Genomic DNA, 20,991 nt, shown 5'->3' with positions numbered 1-20,991 from the left:
TGTTGAGAACACATGTAACAGGAGTCTGCAAAAAGAAAAACAACAACAACTAAGGACAGGAAAGAAACTTAAAATATCATTACTGAACCAAAATGCAATCAAAGGACTAGAATAAAAGGTAAATTTTCAGAAACAAAAAATAGAGAATAGCAATATAGAGAATCAACCCAAGAAATCTAATATCTGACCATTAAAGAACACAGAAAATAGTGGAAAGAAATTGGAAAAGAAATAACAGAGATATTTTTTAAGATCTAAAGAAAGACATTTGCTTTAGGGTGGGGTCCACAGAACACTGAACAGAATGAATTGAAGTAAAATTACCACCCTTGGGCATATCCTCAAGACATGTGAAAACAATATTGATAAAGAGAAGATCCTAAAAGTTCCAAGGGGAAAAATAAAATAAAATCAACTTACAAAAGACTGAGAACCTTTCATTAACAATACTGAATGGCATAAGACAGTTTAGCAATGTCATCAAAGTTTAGGGAAAAAAATGAAATTAACATATAATTGTACTCAGCTAAATTATCAATCATATAATGGGAAAAATAAATATACACCCAGACATCTATGAACCACTTCTAGGGATGTTCCTTGAAGACATATTATAGGAAAATAAAGATGAAATCCCAGAAGAAATAACAAAACATGGAGTACTAAAATCTGGCAACTAAACCAGGAATGGAATGACCCAGTGAGTGACAACTGCAGAACAGGCTTAAAATAGGTCAAATTTAGAACAAAAAGTCACTGAGATCCTTGAACAATTCCTCCAAGAAGATTAGAATAGATTCTACTCAATAGAATAGATTCTACTCAATAATGAGTAAGAAAGCTTGACTATATTCACATATAACGATAAAATTGTATATTTCTTTTTTAGAGACTGCATATCTTACAGGCATAGAGCATGTATCAGACTGTTAGGTTGTTCCTAGCTCTGCCATTTATAATTTGATCTCGGCCAAATTACTTATATCTTCTTTGTACCTCTTTTTTCTTATCTATAAAATAGGAATAAAAATAGTACTTCCTTGGGTTGTTAGGGATGTAAATTTATATATATATATACATATATATGTATATTTATACTACAAAAGTACTGTAAGTACTATATAGATGTTTGCTATTATTATCATCCTCCCACAAGAAAAAAAAAAGGCAAGTTGAATCTTCAGAAAAAAATACAAAAGTGTATACATGACAGTAAAGGTTTCAGTATGAGGCAAACTAACACATGGCATTATTTTTGAGTAACTGGTGGAGAATAAGAAAAGAAAGCCTTCTGCTTGTACATTTTACCCATTGAGAAGAATTGAAATCCTACAACATTACTTTGTTGCACATTCATTACAATGAATATTTAGTGTGATCATAACATAGATACTATTTATAGCCTTGAGTTTTAGAATTAACCTATAGACCAAACATGAGGGCTTAATCAGAGTTGCAAGACTGAATATAATCATTGATGTCAACAATGCAAAAGTAAAGATATACCTGACTTGGGGAAGAAGGTGTGAAGGAGAATGGGAGAAAAGGATAGGGCTGCTAAGTTTCTTCATTTTACAAACAGGGGAATCAGGAGGTAGTGCTTAAAGTTAATATAAAAAGAAAAAATATTTAGATATGTTATTTATAGGTACAAAAGTTAACAACTGAGGAAACAAAAAAGTAACTATCAAAGATCCAGAAGAAAAAAAACAGGGGGAGAGATGAAATGTACAGCAATATAAATAAGCTAATTCAAATATATTTTACTGACTATATAATATTAAACGTTGAAAAGCAAAAAAGTAGTAGAAGTTCATTCTTTAAAATTACGGAGTTAATCATAAAGGGAATTAACCCCCCCCCAAAAGTTAAATATGGTTCCCTTTGAAAAGAGGAAATTAGAACAAGAAGAATGGGATGGAAGTGCTTTGTATCCTTATTAGACTTTCTGAATTATTTAATTTTTTAAAAATTCATATGTATATTTTAACTTATTTTTTAAAAATTAAAATGTTGCATATTTTATATAAGATACTAGTAAATTTATTATTATGAGTAAACTTGTGATGCTACAATATGTATTTCTTGAAAGGTATTTATTTAACATGAACCTAAATAAAAGATGTAGTTGAGGATAATACTAATATTCTGGACAGTGGATCCTGTAAATTTTCTTAAAAATTATAAAAGGGGAATATGCAACAAAAAGTATAATATCATTAATTATGGTCCAAAGTATGTATTTCTTCATGCTTCCTTTTCCATATTAGCAGTAATCAGGGTTAATAATAAATTAATATCTAAGAGACTCTCTTAAATGACTTTCCTTTACTGATTCTCTGGTTAACTTCTCTCCCTAGTTTCCTAGATAAAACCTAATGAACAATAGCCAAGGCATGCTCAGTGCTCAAGGCTAGTCAACTACTTTTCTGGATGCCCATGAACCTCTCTGCTCAAAAGGTTATCAAGAGTCAATATTGTTGTCAAATCACTATGTTGTACACCTAAAACTAATGTAACATGTGTGTTATACTTCAATACTACAATTATGCTGCAATTTAAAAAAAGAATCAATACTGCTGGTCCCAAGCTTGTTTATAGTAATTGTGACTGTAATTATATAAATAACTATAGTATGCTAAAAAGAAATGGTCTTGGCTATACCTCAAAAGATTACAAATGGATGCATATTTTCATATTTTAAATTAAAATAAAATATTTAATTCATGCATGTATTTTTTTATGATGTCCTGTTTTAACTAACTTTATGATAACTGTTAGTCCTTATCATATTCAAGGAATTTCTGCTATATGGACTGTCAAGCAAATAATATATTATTTTCTGTATTATCCTTTCACATAAAGTTTTACATAATATCAAAGATGAAATCACTTTAAAATTTTACACTTTGAATCCTAAAATAAATGTGAATTTGGGATTCATTGAAGTATATACAAAATTGTTAGTGCTAATCTGAATTTCTACAAAGTAATTGTTAGGTACACAAATTAAACCTACCTCAGCTGTATCCTTAAGATAAAGAAAAGGTCTAAAAGATCTTGAATTCAGATTTTCTTTCATTGGCTCTAAAGAAACAAATCGAAACATAAATGATATTTCTATACTATTAGGCTACTTCTAATTTAACTATCAATAAAATATTTTTTCTACTTCTAGTCAACTTTAGAAATGTAATTTGATAAACTTAGGTGCTTACATATGCATTACATTTTCAGAGCTAAATATATTCTAGAGTAATTTGCTTTAAAAGCCAATTCTATTAGGGGCGCCTGGGTGGCTCAGTCGGTTAAGCGTCCAACTTCGGCTCAGGTCATGATCTCACAGTTCATGAGTTTGAGCCCCGCGTCAGGCTCTGTGCTGACAGCTCAGAGCCTAGAGCTTGCTTCGGATTCTGTGTCTCCCTCTTTCTCTGCCCCTCCCCCACTCATTCTCTGCCTCTCAAAAATAAAGAAATGTAATAAAAAAATTTTTAAAAAAAGCCAATTCCATTAACAGAATTTATAACTTTTGATTATTAACTCCTGACTACTTATCAGAAACTATGGAGGTCAGAACTATGACCTCAGAACACACAACAAAGTGGTATGCTCTTGGAAAAAAGTGGATTTCTAAACAAAATGGAATCATAATTAAAGGAATCTTTTCATTAATTCCTTTGAAAAGAGAAATATTCCCTTCAACCTGAACCCCATCTCAGCTCTAATTATTTATTAACCTGGGTTATCCTTTAATGGATTTTCTTAAGGTAGGTATGGTGTTAGGTCAAGCATACAGACTTTGGATTTAGATAGCCTGGGACCAAAGCCTACTTTTTTGTCTGTAAGTCATATACCCTTACATAAGTTATTTAACTTCCATGAGCCTTAGTTTTCTGATCTGTTAAGGGGAAATAATAGTACTATCTTAGAGGAATGCTGTGAGGAGGAAATGAAATAATAGATGTAACTAATTTAATAGTATCTGGCATTCATTCAGTCAACAGTTATTTATTTTTAATTTTTTTAATGTTTATTCATTTTTGAGTGACAGAGAGTGTGAGTGGGGGAGGAGCAGAGAGAGGGAGACAGAATCCAAAGCTCGAAGCTGTCAGCACAGAGCCTGACACGGGGCTCAAATTTACAAATTGTGAGATCATGACCTGAGCTGAAGTTGGACACTTAACCGACTAAGCCACTCAGGCACCCCAACAGTTACTTACTGATCACCTACTACATGCCAGCACTGGTGTTAGACACTGTAATTGTGATTCCTGTGCCCAGTGATACATACATTTTAGTGGGTAATACAGACAATAAACAAGTGAGACAAAGAAGTGAATAATTATAAATTAAGATACCTGCTGTGACAGAAATAGATTTTGGTGAGGGAGAACAACAGAGTGAGGTATATTTTAGATAGGTTCATTGCTATGGAGTGAATCTATTCCCCCCAAAATTTGTATGTTGAAGCACTAATCCTCAATGTGATGATATCTGGAGGTGAGGCCTTTGGGACGTACTTAAGTTTATATGAGGTAATGAAAGTGAAGACCCCTATGATGGGATTAATGTCCTTATAAGAAAAAACATGACAGAGAGAATCTCTGTCTCCACCATGTAAGGAATCAGGCAAGAGGACAGCTGTCTGCAAACCAGGAAGAGGGCTCTAACCAGAACCTGACCATACTAGCACCCTGATCTCAGACTTCCAGCCTCCAGAACTATGATAAATAAATATTTGTTGTTTAAACCACTCAACCTATAGTAGTTTATTATAGCAGCCTGAACTCACTAATAGAGAAATTGGCACTGAGAAGTGAGGTGCTGCTATAACAAATAACTAAAAATGGGGAAGCGGCTTTGGAACTGGGAAATGGCTAGAGGCTAGAAGAGCTTTGAGATGCATAGGAGAAAAACCCAGTATTTCCATGAAGGGAATTTAAAGGAGATTCTGGTGCGAGTTCTCTAAGATTCTTTCACCTTCTTAAAGAATACATAAAGGGGCACCTGGGTGGCTCAGTCGGTTGAGCGTCTGACTTCAGCTCAGGTCATGATCTCACGGTTTGTGCATTTGAGCCCCGTGTCGGGCTCTGTGCTGACAGCTCAGAGCCTGGAGCCTGCTTTGAGTTCTATGTCTCCCTCTCTCTCTCTGCCCCTCCCTGCCCCTGCTCACAGTCTGCTCTCTCTCTCTCTCAAAAATAAATAAACATTAAAAATTTTTTTAAAAAGAATACATAATCAAGTACAGAAATGTTGGTAGATCTATGGATGGTAAAAGCCATTCTCAATGAGGTCTCATAGAAATTAGGCACACATTATTGAACAATGAAGAAAAGGTTATCCTTCTTATACAGTGACAAGGAACTTGGCTGAACTGTGTTTGTGTTCTACTGTTTTGGGAAAGGTAGAACTTGTGAGCAATGAAACTGGATATTTAGCTCAAATTTCTAAGCAAGCATTGAAGGAGTGGCTTGGTTCCTCCTGACTGCTTGTAGTAAAATTCAAAAAGAGAAAAACGAATTGGAAGACTGAACTGTTAAGCAAAAATAAATCAGAACTTAAGGATTTGGAAATTTTTCAGCCTGTCCACATTACAAAAAATAAGAAAATTTTCAGCATGTCCATGTTTGAAAAAGAACACTAAGAGTGTGGTAGAATGACTATTTGATAAGGAGATTGGTATGGGTGTGAATCACACACCTAAATAGATATCCCAACAGTGACACTGCCAGTTTGAACTGAAGGGGATGGAGATGATACAAAAATGAATGAAATCTGTTGGACTTCTTGGGTTTTACAGGATAGGACCACAGAGCTATTCACTGCAAATATGTGCTATTCTTCAAGACAGGGAAAGAATGACCCTGAAGGCAATTCAAAAATCATCAGAGCTGCCTCCTCAGTTTCAAATGGGGTTACTAATGTCTCAGTTTCAACAGGCCAAAGAGCCTCCACTCAACGCCTTTGGGGTAGGGCATCCCAGAGTCTTGGAGTCATGACCCCTACCTGGCATGCTATAGAGGCAGGACCTCTGCCCCAGTGGTTCCAGAAGAATATGCAGCCAGAGAGAATTATTCTTGAGTCTTAAAATCTTAGGAAGTTTACCTTGCTAAATTTTAGACTTGCTCAGGACCTATCACCCCCTGTTTCCTTTTATTTCTCCATTTTGGAATGAGAATGCCTATCCTGTGCCTGTCTGACCTTTGCATTTTGCAAGCACATATACTGTTTGGTTCTAGAGGTTCACAGGTAGAGAGGAAATTTGCATCAGGCTGAATCATTCCTTGAGTCTCACCTATATCTGATTTAGATACTATTTAAATAAGACTTTGGATTTTAACAATAACATAAAAGTCAGACATCGGTAAAATAATTTAAGGGTTCCAAAATTCTTTTATTGTCCAGAATGAGGATAATAATAGATTTTGAAAGGTTACATGTTGTAATTTCTAGAGTGATCATTTAAAGAATAGAAATAGAGTACATAACTTCCAAATTGATAAAGGGGAAAAGTGAAACTTAAAAAACTCAATTCTAGAGAAAACATGAGAGGACAGAAAAAGAAGTATAAAATCAACAGGGCAAATGAAAGAACAAAAAAATAAAATGGCAAAATTAAATCCAAAGATATTAGTAATTGCATTAAGTATAAATGGACTAAATGCTCCATTTCAAAGACAAAGAGTATGATAGATTTTTAATTTAATAGTATGATGTTTATGAGAGATAAATATAGATTACAATGTTACAAGAAGGTCATAAAATGATGGAAAAAGATATACCATGCAATGGTACCCAAAAGAAAGCTGGGCAACTACAGCAATATTAAATAGTAAGACAATTACTTTATAATGAAAAAGGGTTCAATTCACTAGAAACATAATTTGAAATATTTATGTAACTGATAACATGGCCTAAACTATATTAAAAATCTATAAAGGAAAATTTGACACTGCTTAAAATTTCAACAGTAGAATAGATAAGTTGGGATATACAGTTGATCCCTGAATAACATAGGTTTGAACTGCATGAATCCATTTACATATGGATTCTTTTGATAGTAAAATACTGTAAATGTATTTTCTCATCCTTTTGTTTCTCTCATAATAACATTTTTCTTTAGCTTACTTTATTATAATAATATAGTATATAATACATATAAATACAAAATATGTGTTTATGTTATTGTAATGGTTTCTGGTCAACAACAGGCTAATAGCTGTTAAGTTTAGGGGAATCACAAGTTATATGTGGATTTTTGACTGTGCACTAGAGTCAGTGCCCCTAACCACCCTGTTGTTTAAGAATCAGGTGTACAGTAGGGGCGCCTGGGTGGCGCAGTCGGTTAAGCGTCCGACTTCAGCCAGGTCACGATCTCGCGGTCCGTGAGTTCAAGCCCCGCGTCAGGCTCTGGGCTGATGGCTCGGAGCCTGGAGCCTGTTTCTGATTCTGTGTCTCCCTCTCTTTCTGCCCCTCCCCCGTTCATGCTCTGTCTCTCTCTGTCCCAAAAATAAATTTAAAACGTTGAAAAAAAAATTAAAAAAAAAAAAGAATCAGGTGTACAGTATTTTATTTTATTATTATTATTTTTTATTATATGAAATTTATTGTCAAATTAGTTTCCATACAACACCCAGTGCTCATCCCAAAAGGTGTACAGGATTTTAATGATGGAGAAAATAAATTAAGAAGAGAGACTGAGGAGTAAAATAGCAGGAAAACAAGAGATATGGGTTCCCAAACCCCTAAGAGGAAAATTTTAAGAAGGAAGGAATGATTGACCTAGTATACTTGTTATTAAAATGTGGAAGAAAATAAAAACAGAAAAATATTATTTGGATTTAGCAGTGGAGATCATTGGTATTCTTGATCAGTGCAGCTTCAGTAGGATGGTGGAGGCGGAATCCAGACTGTAGTTGTCTGAAGTTTGAACAAAAGAGGAAGTAGAGACAGATGAAGAGTATCAGAGTAATGAGGCAGTATGGAGCAATGTGGAGTCAAGGAGCCTTACCCAAAGGGATCAATGAGAATGATGCAATCGAATGGTTTTTTTGATAATTCCAGAGAAAGAAAAAAAAAAGGCAACACAAAACACTCAAATTCTCTGAAGATGTGGAGAATTTAATGGGTTTACATTAAATATTCATTTGTTCATTTCGTTTATTATCTGTCTCCCCACCTTATCCTAAAACATAAATTGAGGGCAGATTTTTTTCACTCTTGTATTCCCAGCACCTAGAGTAGAGACTGACACATAGTACGTGTGTAATAAATATCTGTTGGGTGCACAAATTTTCCTGGTAAATTTTTATTAAACTTTCTTACAATATTATAAGTGCTTGTTCCTAGCTTACAGATTCCTTAATGTTCTAAGAAAGTAAGTTCCTTTACACTTTCTGTAAATAAGTTTTTATTAAGCAAGATGTCCATACTTGATTGATTTCTTTTTTTTTTTTTAACAATAAGGAAACTCTTAGGGTAGAGCTGAAAGGAAACTCAGAGCTTTCTTTCAAGAAAAATAAATAAACATAAAAATATATTCTTAATTTGTGAACTGCATAAATTGTCTATTCTGATATTTAACGTCTCTACTGCTTAGGAAATTCTTTATAGTTCACTGAAATCTTTCACACTGCAGTTATACACCATATACTTTCAAGAAAATTCTTTCCACAGAGACATCCAATGGTCAAGAGCTTTTAAGATATACATTAATAAATAATAAAGTATATATTACAAGCAAAACCACTCATTAATAAGTTAAAGGAGAAGTAAATATGGTACGCAGAGCATTACCTATTGACTTGCTTTCTTGATTTTTTATATTTGTTGGTACAAAGTGTGGTCTTAAATTTAATGTTTCAAAATCACTCTTTGTAGATTCAGGCTCATTTTTAAAGGAGACATATCTAGAAAAAATAAAATTAATCTAAGTTAAAGTAATCAGAAAAATCTACAAAACTAATCTAAAAAATAAATTTTGAGAAATGTGGTGAAATGCAGATTAAATGTTGTTGTATTAGTACTATTATAGTACAAAGTGTAAAACGTTGGTACTAAGCCAGAGATGAAAGTATTCGTGATAATCACTTGAAGTAGAGACAGATAGTAAGCCACTGTTGTCATAGGATTGAGGGCACTCTAGGAAACTATAGTTCACAAGCTGATTAACCCTTTAAAAAATATGCTGGAAATTCATTAAATGAGATATTGGAGACATTGTCAGACCTGAGTCAAAGTGGTGGGACCCAGAGTTAGGGTCACTTCAGATACCAAAATAATATACTAGATAGGATCACAGCATTTATTTACCATACAGGAAATTTTCTCCACTAAATCCTTTGACTACTGATAGTATGTAATAAAGTTAATAGTATTACATAATTCATGATATTTCTGACCTCTAAATGCTGGGGTAATCCATGACTCAGTCTTCTGACCTCAAACACTCAGCCTCAGTTGATATCTAATCTCACATCTTCACGTATTATCTATATGCTCATGTCCCTGAGATTTATAAATCCAGGCCCTCAAACTCTTCCCTGAGCTCCAGATTTATATATCCAACTGCTACATGACTTCGGCAGTTAGGTATATCATAGGCATCTCAAACTTAACACATTCAAAACCAAATCTTTGCTTCTGCTTTCTTCCCAATCGTTGAGGCTTCCCCATCTCCATTCAACCAAAGGCTTAAGCCAAAAACTTGACAATATCTTTGATTTCTTTCTCTCGCTCCTCATTCCCATCTGTTGGCAAACCCCACTGGATATTTCTTTGAAATACATCCCAAATCAAACTACTTTATTTCTTGTTACTTCTACCCTAGTCCAAGACACCTTCATCTCCCATCTGAGCTACTTCTATGTGTCTCTCGCCTCCTATCTGCTCTCTCTGCTATCACTCATCCCCTACAGTCTATTCCTAATGCAACCATGGTGGCATCTGTAAACTATAAATGTGATTGCCATTTCCCTCCAAATGTCTCCTACTGGACTCAAATAAAGTTCAAAATCCTCACTCCAAGACAGAAACTGTCCCCAGTTCTCATGTTTCTAAGTAGAGGAACTTCGATTGAATGTCCTTTCAGGCATCTCTGTGCACCTCCCCAAGCCCCACCTCCACATGGAAGCAGAGTGAATTTTCCAACTGTTTGGTTTGAGGAAAGGAATTTAAGCTCCCACTTGAGGACCTTGGTACTTGCTCATCCTTCTGCCTGTAACATTTCCCAGTGATTGCCAAGGGTTACTCCCTTAAGTTATAAGAGAGCATTTTGTAAGACTCTGCTCAATTTCCATCTCTCCACAAAGGTTTTATCCTGCCCCTTTCTCTATTTAAAATAGTAACCCCTATCAGTCTTAATTCCTTTAATTTACTATCATTTTCTTCATAGTATTTATCACTAATGGATTGACATTAAATATTCATTTGTTCATTTAGTTTATTATCTGTCTCCCCACCTTATCCTAAAACATAAATTAAGTGAGGATTTTGTTCACTCGTATTCCCAGCACCTAGAATAGGGACTGACACATAGTACATGTGTAATAAACATCTGCTGAGTGTACAAATTTTCCTGGTAAATTTTGACTAAACTTTCTTATAATCTTATAATTTCCAATGAGATTTTAGTGTATTCTCTTTGGATTTTTCAGTAAACATTCATTTAACCTTCATAAAACATTTTATCTATCCCTTTCAAAACATTTATATTTTTGTATTATGTTCTTGTTTAATATCACTGGCAAGCACTTCTAGAATAGTACAGTATATTGGTGAGAATGGGCATCCTTCTGCTTCTAATTTAAATGGAAATGCGTCAAGGCTTCCATCCTAAGGATGAAGTTGGCTATATAGTCTTGTTAAGGAGTAATTTTTTTTATCCTTATCTTACTAAAGTATTTTTCAAATATGTTTACAGAGACTATATAGAGATGTTTGGATATGGATTTCCTCATGGTGAACTAGAGAGTGTGGACTTTGGAGTTGGACCTTACTTTGCATCTTGACTCTACGTGAAGTTCTGCAGAATACTGATTTCCTCTGAATTTGTCTTTCACAGGCCAAATGCAGTAATAGCTATCTTATAGGGTTAGTACAAGAAATACGTAAAATAAAGTTCAGAAGTTGGTTAGCAAAATGTTTGGGACATAAGAAGAGGTCAAATTTCAGTTCATTTGTTTTATCCTTCGCTGGGTTGGTTTACAAGATTGATTATACACAAACTCTGTCCACAACTGACCTTGACTTTCCTTTCTAGTTTATATAGCCTCTTGTCATATTGTTTTATTTCTTAAAAACTTTATTATATGGATTAATTTTAAGGATTTAGTTGACTAATAACTAAAATATAAATCCTGATGCCCAGAAGCAGATAGACTTATGGGATAGATAAATGGGGTATAGAAATAGAGTTCTTTTAAGCTCACAGGGACCTGTATAAGGGTGTTCTCCTACTCATCGAATAATGAGCCTAATGTATTTTACCACTCATTTTGCAAAGGATGGGGAGGAGGGTGGTCACAGTTTCTGTCATTCTAGCTTCTTCCCTAAAAGTAGGTGTGAAAGGTCTGAGATTTGACATTACTTACAAGCTAACGAGTTAGGCTGCCACAGTTTGATCTATGCTCGCAAAGAAGTAGACTCCTGAGTCAGAGACAAAGGCCTATTTATTACTCACCATGATAGGAATAGCATTTTCTGTATCAGTTCTCTGAGCCTCTATTCCACAGGGCAACAAGCAGAGGGCCAGAAGACTTCTGCACACGTAGTGCATTGTTACAAGAGTGGAATCCTGAGCTTACAGAACCCAAATTTTTTATAATGAATAGTAACATACCTGCTCTTGCTCAAAGAAAAGCACTACCTCTTTCAAGGCTATTTGTTATACAAAAATCCTTGAGAAGCTAGGAACAAGGTAACCAGTGCCTCTACTCATAAGATGTACAGAAATATAAGAGATCCATGGAGAATTTTTTTCCCAGCAGCAGGAAGAACAAATGGGAGGCTAAGAGCCTAAGAATAAAAATTGAGTTCCTAGCACTAGATTCTTATGTAATATAAATAATTAAACTTGGATTATAAATTTTATGGTTTAATTCACTAGCATAAAATCATAAATCTTCTCTTTATAAGTCGTATTGGTTTTGAGCTGCTTGTAATTTTTTTAATTCATCCACCTTCATTCCCTCTTTTATGGTCTTATATTTAGAAAAATACCCTGTGAAATTATATCCTGTTGCAGTTGAGTTAAAGGAATATAGGTAAAGGCCTTGATTTTGTGCTGCATGGGCTGGAGTTAAAGGAAGGTTACCGCACATCCATGGAATGGATATGAAATGGCACTGGTGCATAAAGGGAAGAAATCCAAGAGCAGGACACAGCTCAGATGGAAGTATGGGGATTGCTTCAAAAGCTGCCTCTTCCCAAATAGGAATCTGTTATGGATAACTTTCCTGCTTTGGAATGTTTTATGTTTTTACAGAACAGCCACTGTGAAACGAAGGTCCAGAGCTTTCGTTCTGGTACCATGGAAGAATTCTAAATACATTTTTTTGTCATAAAGACATCCAGTTTGTATCTTTATTTTAATTACATTTGATTTTAACTTGCATAAAATATTTCTCCAGGTAAATGTCTCAGAAAGAATATATAGGTGGATTACCTTCTAGTTTTTCATATCCAAAAATTTCTCTCTTGTTCTCATATATAAATGATGATTCATCTAAATAGAGGATTCCTGGATTGTCATTCTGTTCAAAAGTTTAAAATTGTTTATTGTTTTATAGCCTCAGAGATGCAGATGAGACATATAAAACTCATTTGACTTCCCTTCCTTTGTAATTAACCACTATTTTTCTGCCTTTGGACTTAAATAATTTTACTGTAAGTCTAGCAGTTGGTAACCCTTTTGATCTGAAAATTCAAGTCTGTCTTCAAAAAAAGGTCATTTTTCCCTAATATTTCTTTATTTCTTTACTATGTTTCTTACTTTCCTGATTTATGTATTAGGTATATATTTCCAGGTTGAATATCTTGAAATCTTAGTATATATCTCTTTTCAATCTGATTTCCTTTTTTTTGTATTTTCATAAGATATTGCTTCTATTTGACCTTCTAGACTGTCAATCCTGTTTTTAACTGTATTCTATTTTTATTTTCCTACTCAATTTTTGATCCAGAAATATTTTTAAATCCCTTTTCCCTGATTATTTCTGTCCTTAAGATACATATTCTCCTAAGTTTTCTTCTGTTTCTTCCATTATCTACCTCATCATGAGTCACTTGTTTTGATTGTCTTTATCTCCCTCCTTCATATGAGTCCCCTTAAATGAGGGATTTCTCTTCAACCTCTCATTTCAATGAGTGTGAGTTCCCTCAGCACATATAAAGGTGAGGCTATTTGAGACTCAGGTAATATCAGTCAGTGACAGATAAGATTCTTTTGCAGAGTATCAGTGGCAAACAAGCTGTCATAAGAGGGTCTCTTGATTAAAGGAGTGACAAATGAAGAGGTCTCTAGAAATGTTTCTTAAATTTTTAGATGTATACTAGAATCATCTAGGGTGCTCTGAAAAAACACCGATGTCCAGACTTCCCCCCTACCCCCCCGCCCATAGTTAAATCAAGATCTCTAGGCAGGGTTCAGCATATTTTCCAAAAACTCTCATGTGGGCAGTTACTGTAAAGAGGCCCTGCTCTAGAATGTCAGGTTCCTCTAGGTATGAGCAATAATGAGTCCTCTTCCAGCTACAGAGAAGAGGCAGTGTTCAGCCTAGTAGCGAACCTCTCCCCATAGAGAGCTGGAGTTGACGTTGTTACCTTCCCAGGATCCTCCTGGGGCCTTGAAGGAGCCTGTGCTTACATAACTGAGAAATGGTGTGGGCAGCAGGAATGAGGCATGAATCTCTGCGTCCACTCACATAAAAGCCTCCATCTTCTCTATCCTTCCTGTTCCCAGGCCACCCTACCCTACTTACCCATAAGTCATACTTTACCTAAGATTTTAGAAATTATTGCCATATGTAAACATGGCTTGTGTATCTCATTTACTATCTTATTTTTAATGATTAGAATATATGATTGCATATTTCAAAAATACAGCTTATTTATTTATTTATTTATTTATTTATTTCAGTATTGGTTTTGGGAGTAGAACCCAGTGATTCATCATTAATATATAACATCCAATGCTCATCACAAGTGCCCATCCCCCACCCAATACCCCTCCAGAAATCCTTGGTTTGTTCTCTGTATTTAAGAGTCTCTTATGGTTTGCCTCTCTGTTTTTATCTTATTTTTCCTTCCCTTCCCTTATGTTTAATACAGTTTATATTTTTATTGCTGGGTTTTGTTTTTGTTTTGTTTTTTTCTGAGTGACTATTGTATGTTGGGGAATTTTAAACTCTTCACACATGTCAATACATTTAATTTGCAAAACAACCCTATGGAATACATACTATTATTATCCACACTGTAAATATGAGGATACTGAGACACAAAAGGTTATGTAACTTGTCCAAGGTCACACTTAGTAGTAAGTAAAGCTAAGATACAAACCTGGCAACTGGCCTATAAACCTCATCCTCTTAATCTCTGTGCCAGTCTAATGTCACACAGAGTATAAGACATGCATATTGAACTAAAGGAAGAAGGAATGTGGCCAATTAAATTTCACTATAGGCTGCAAGAGAATCCTTCATTAATATTTAACTATCTTTTCTGTATGCAAGTTTATCCTATTGTCATAAAACTATTTCTAAAAGGAATATTCTTTTGACAGGTCTCATTATAGATTTATTTTTAGGACAATAATTCTTCTAATGAATAGCCCCTATTAATCTATTAATCTAAAGGAAAATAATTTTGGGGAGCCTAAATGGCTCTGTCAGTTAACTATCTAACTCTTGATTTTGGCTCAGGTCATGATCTCACCATTTTTGAGTTTGAACCCTGTATCAGCTTCCACACTGAGAGAATGCTGCTTGGGATTCTCTTTCTCCCTGTCTCTCTGCCCCTCCCCTGCTTTTGCTCTCTCTCTCAAAATAAATAAATAATCGTTAAAAAAAAGAAAAATATTATTTTTTGTAACTTCAGTAACCTTGAATTATTTACTGAGCTAACTTTCAGTGACAATTTAAATACCCTTAATCAACCTCCTTATTCCTAACTTGTTTTCTATTTCTTACCACTTTATAAGTGGTAAAATTGCCATTTTCAACTGATAATGCAGCACTAAATGCTTAAGTAATAGAGAAATCACTTTGTCTTTCCTTTATTTTTTTTAAAGGAGAGAGAGAAAGAGAGAGAGTGCTCACTCACCACTGGGGGAGGGGCAGAGAGAGAGAGGGAGAGAGAGAATCCAAAGGCGGTCTTGCACTGTCAGCACTGGGTGCTTGATCCCATGAATCTCAGGATCATAACCTGAGCTGACACCAAGAGTTGCACACAAACAACTGAGCCACCCAGGTGCCCCACTTTATCTTTATTCCAGGTAATTTTTAAAAGGGAGTTTTGCTAAAATGAATTGACTCTTTTGTAAAAGGTCCATTTATGAAAAGTTGCAGAGAAGAGTATATTTGGTGTTTAATGAGAAATCTTAGAGACTATACACAGATTAACTGAAAGATATCTTTAATATTTTATCGGTTCCCATCTATCCCAGAAAAATGCTGAAATCCTGAACTGATAGTTACATGGGACACATGTCTCTGGGAGTAACTGAGAAAAAAAGCCCTAAGAATTTGAATAGTTCTCATTCTTAGTTTTATGTAAGAATCTTTTGGGGAATCTTAAAAATAGTAATGCCTGGGGTCTACTCCAAACTAATTAAAGTAGAATCCAATTATTTTAAAGCTCCCCAAGTAATACTAATGTGCACGTGGGTTGAAAACTACTAGTCTGAAGGCAAAGCACAGCTACAAATAAACCTGGGAAGGTTTACATCAATTAGGTGATCACAGCACCGGGCTGAGAGGCACTATGATATTCAGAAAACTATGGAAGAAAACTGGAATGAACAGATGTTGGTGTTGGGCAGCTAGATCAGCAGGACATAAGCTAGAGCAGAGACTCAAAGGATGGTCCCTGGACCAGCAGCACCAGCATTACCTGGAAACTTATTAGAAGTACAAATTGTCAGGCCCCACCCAGACCTACTGAACTAAAAATATTAAATCAAAAACTCTGCAGGTGCAGTCCAGCACTCTGTGTTTTAAGGAGCCCTCCATGTTTGAGACCTACTGGGCTAGAGCAGTGCATCTCTGTCATTAGTGTTCACAGGAATCAGCTGTGTGAAGTGTATCTGCGATCACAACTCACTGTAGGAGTGAGGTTTAAGAGCACTGGTGGAGACTGGCATCCTGAATTATAATTAACAAAACTTACAAGACCAGGAACTGTATCTCCAGATACAGAGGAACTGACTTTATCCAATATAACCCATATAACCAGAATATCATTGTTGATATGAGGACAGAAACGTTCTGCCTTATGCTCTGTTACTTAAGCAATCATTCTGTTACAGCTAAAAAGGACTTCCTGCCAAGAATGGGTTGCTTCCTAGAAGAAGAATGCCCCCTCCTCAATGCCCCACAGACATCTAAAACTTAATATATCCAAAATGAAACTCAGACCTTATCACTGTAATCCTCTTCTCTACCCCAATCTGTGTTTCATCATATATTCTCTACCTAAGTACAAAATGTCATAATGCACTTAGTAACCAAGCCCAAAAGCTGCAAGCCATTCTACATTCAAAATGGGGCAGTGATAAATTTGCCATCCAACATTCATCCAGTTGCATGAGTGATAAAGAGCACAAGTCTGAAATCGAACCGCTAGAGTTTAAATCCAGTTTGAGCCACTTACCTGTGTGACCTTGGGCAAGTTATCTAACGCCACCGAGATGGGCTTCTCATCTATAAAACTACACTGAACACACTGAATGTTTACACAGAATAAATGAGGTAAGAACAGTGTCCACACTACCATCAAGGTACGATAGAAGTTCTATTGATTCTATATCTTATTATTTCTTTTGTCTGGGCTCTCCTCTACATTTATGATGCCTAGAAAAATTATATAGCATTATGCATGTCCACAATGTCAGTGAAAGACCAACTATGACATATTCAGGCTATCTCTTATAAGTACATAGAGAAACTGCCTTACTTAGTTTTCTAGGTAGACTTCTTTTGGCAGTCTATTGGTCTAAAATTTGAAATAAATCCTGACATTAATCTGGGGCAATGTAATAGAATTCAAGACAAGTCTTTCTTTAAAAATCCAGAATTGTAATTACTATCTAATAACCACCTGTAATAATAAACTACAATAAATATTTTATAAACTAATTTGTTCAGAATGCTGAATAAGTATGGTGTAACTCATAAGCACTATGAAACATGCCTATGTTTGACAAAGCTTACATTTAATACAGATTACATAATCTAAAACAAATCTACAGTAATGCTTTAAAACATCCAACTGAGGGGCGCCTGGGTGGCTCAGTCGGTTAAGCCTCCGACTTCAGCTCAGGTCACGATCTCACGGTCCGTGAGTTCGAGCCCCGCATTGGGCTCTGGGCTGATGGCTCAGAGCCTGGAGCCTGCTTCCAATTCTGTGCCTCCCTCTCTCTCTGCCCCTCCCCTGTTCATGCTCTGTCTCTCTCTGTCTCAAAAATAAATAAACGTTAAAAAAAATTAAAAAACAAAACAAAAAAAAACGTCCAACTGAAAGTTTGAGGTAGTTAGGATGGTTACCTTTTTGGTTTTTTAATACCAAATGACTTGTCTTCTGTGCTCCTGGATACGTTCTTAGATGTGGATGGAGCAATAGCCTCTTCAAATTCCAACTGAAAATCAAATGTCAGTGGTGTAACCAAAGTCTTTTTCTTTACTTGACTCTGAAGTCTGTTTTTCTGCAATAAATCCAAAGTACAACACTGAAAAAAAAATGAGCACTTTTCATATAGGAAAAATCCTGTATGGAAAGGATGAAATTAGTCTCACTTTATGCACTCACACAGAATTTATGTGTCAGTCACTAATAGCAAAATATTACAGATTAAAAGCTGGGGGGCCTGTGTACCAACATTTTTTATACCATTGCTGTGTGACCTGAGCTACTCTTTTCCTATTGATGAAATGATAGGATGTTGGACTAGATGATCATGAAGGCTCCCTCCTAATTCTAAAATTCAGAATTTAAGAGTGACCTATATATTACACAAAGAAAACACTGATACATAGAGTTATTGGAAGGAGAGCAAGTTGATCTCTAACCTGCTGCTCTTGCTGTCCCCATGCACGTGGTGAATCATTCCAACATTTGTCTAGTTGCGTAAGCCAGAAATGAAGTGAAGAAAGCAATCAAAAGACTTTGTTCAAATATTTATATAGATGGACTGAAGAGGGAAAAGGATATAGCTAACAAGTTAGTTAAGGAGCCAGAAATCTTTTCTAAAAAATTATCTCAGCAGATGAAAATAAAAAATAAAATAAAAAAATAAAAAATAAAAAATTATGCCCAGAGGAATAAAGTGGTGAAAAATTTGACAGCAAGTCAAAGGATAGGAACTTCTGCTTCTGCCAGGAAAGGATTAAGCGCTACAGGAATTGCCCTCCTGCTGTAAACAACTAGAAACCCAGACAAAACATACGAAAACAACTGTAATCAGGCATTAGAGAACAGACAGAGGGGGAACCATAATCCCTGAGAAAAGGGAAACAAATGAGGTAAATCCCACAATGGCTCAGCTTGCTTATTGAAGGTAGTTTCCTGGCTGAGAAGCAGTGAGGGGGAACTCACATCAAACCTTCTGGCCTTGACCTTGTTGTGTTTAAGAGATGGAAATTGCACCAACAATTACATTCTTGGGCATTTACCCCAGAGAAATGAAAACTTACGCTCACACAAAAACCTGTACACAAATATTCACAGCAGCTCTCTTTAATCTTTTTTTTAAAGCAGCTTTATTTTTAAAAGCAAAATACTGAAAAAAACCCAAACGTCCTTCAATGGGTGAGTGGTTGAAACTCTGTGTATTCATATAATGGCATACTACTCAGCAACAAAATTTATATATTATTTATAATAATAAGGCTATTGATTCATGCAAAATCTTAACAGGGCCTCAAGGGCATTATGCTTAGTGAAAAGTCAATCTCAAAATTCACATACTGAATGGTTCCATTTGTATAACATTCTCAAAATTACTGAATTTTAAAGATTGGAGAACAGATTAGCCATTGCCAGGGATAGATGGGGAATGAAGTGTGGATATGGATACAAATACAGAAAAATAACATGAGGGAGTTCTTTCATGGTGATGGGTACGTGCTGTATCTTGATTGTGGTAGTGATTACACAAATCTCTTATGGGATAAAATTGATAAACCTATACACACAAATGAAGGCAGATTTAAAAATGGTGAAAACTAAATGAAATCTGTAGTCTGGTTAATGGTAATATGCCAGTGTTAATATGGGCTGGGATTCATACTGGTTTTGATATTGTACACTACCCATATAAGATCACTACTGGGGGCAACTGGGTGAAAGGGACATGGGACTCTGTAGTACCTCTGCAACTTCCTATGACTTGTATTAATTTCAAAATATAAAAGTTAAAAAAATAAAGAAGCAATTACCAAAGTGATTTGTATATTTTCATCTCATTTCGTGGTCGTTAAAAAAGAAAATAGAGATAATTCACCTTCGTAAATGTATGTAGGTATATGTATGTGTATGTGTACCTGTATATTTATATTGTGAGTATATGTAAAGATAAATGGGTTTATGCATACATAGATAATATTTGTATATCTTTGTAACAGCACAAAATAAGATGTGGACGGATAAACCCAAATTGCTAAATTTTGTTTGCCTCAAGGAAGCAGTTGAGGAGGCCAAAGACAATTTTTCTTTATGTAATTTCCTTTAAGCATAATTTATATATATAAATATGTATATATGTAAAACTGCTCCTAGGGTCATGGGATTGAGCCCACATTAGGCTCCATGCTCAGCAAGGAGCCTGCCTAAGATTCTCTCTCTCTCTCTCTCTCTCTCTCTCTCTCTCTGCCCCCACCCCCGCTCATGCTCTCTCTCTCTAAAATAAAAATAATAAATAAAATTAAGAAAAAAATTTAAATTTGATTGTATATACTTAAAAAGAATTTCCAGAAAATCCTCTATTAGTAACACATGAACTAGACATAGTAACACAAAATGAGAATATTTATGGAAATGGTTTACACAAAAGAAGACCCTAGTAAAAAAGGTAAGAATTATTATTACTAATCATAACTTAAAACTCATATAAAAGGGAATTTCAGGACAAATTACAAAGATTTATCTCTGATTATATTTTCTAAAATACATTTCATTTTAAACAAGAAAATTAAAAAGGAGTGAACTTTGGGGTGCTTAAGTCTAATATGGTTGCATTAGTAAGTTACTCCTGGTTTGCTATTTCAAAATTTGGGTAGCAATGACAGAAAGAATTTATTGGTTTTCCCAATATTTCTTTTTTTTTTTTTTAATAAAAGGAGACAGTTATGAAAAAAAGAGAAAGGTTATTATTCAAACATTAATGTTTTCATTTTCAGGTTCACAAATATGTTCAGTCACTTCAGAGTTCCTCTTTGTGCTGTCTTCCTTGATTTCTGAGACTCTATGCTCTTCATGCCTCATTTATCCACATTGTTAAATTATTTTGCAAGTCTTTGTGTAACCAAATTAAATTGCTCATATGTGCTAAAAATCTAGTTTTTGAAAATTATATTCTTTATTAACATTTTATATTGAATTTTATAAAAGTCTCATGTTATTTAATTTTTATGAACTTTACTTTTAATTTGGTAACTATACCAAATATTTTCTTCCTTTTAATAAACCAATTAAATAGCTTTTTATATGTTTAACATATTAATGAGAACTATAGAAGTAGTCACATTTACTATTTGGCTGCTTATTTGATTTTTTATC

At 34.8% G+C, this 20,991-nt stretch overlaps 1 protein-coding gene across 2 annotated transcripts in view; it reads right to left on the bottom strand.

Annotated features, from left to right (window-relative positions):
- Window positions 1-20,991, bottom strand: part of C2H1orf141 (chromosome 2 C1orf141 homolog) — a 62,605-nt gene that overhangs the window by 16,046 nt on the left and 25,568 nt on the right. For both annotated transcript variants that reach the window (XM_058717038.1, XM_058717037.1), the window contains exons 3-5: window positions 17,763-17,920; window positions 8,797-8,909; window positions 3,020-3,087 (exon numbers count right to left, since the gene is read on the bottom strand). In XM_058717038.1, the coding sequence (XP_058573021.1) occupies window positions 3,020-3,087; window positions 8,797-8,909; window positions 17,763-17,920 (339 nt within the window). The remainder of the gene's footprint in view (window positions 1-3,019; window positions 3,088-8,796; window positions 8,910-17,762; window positions 17,921-20,991) is intronic.

Source organism: Neofelis nebulosa, chromosome 2 (assembly GCF_028018385.1).
Source record: "Neofelis nebulosa isolate mNeoNeb1 chromosome 2, mNeoNeb1.pri, whole genome shotgun sequence".
NCBI lineage: Eukaryota > Metazoa > Chordata > Mammalia > Carnivora > Felidae > Neofelis > Neofelis nebulosa.
The sequence above is the reverse complement of the archived record's forward strand: the minus strand, read 5'-3'. Positions and strand labels throughout refer to the sequence as shown.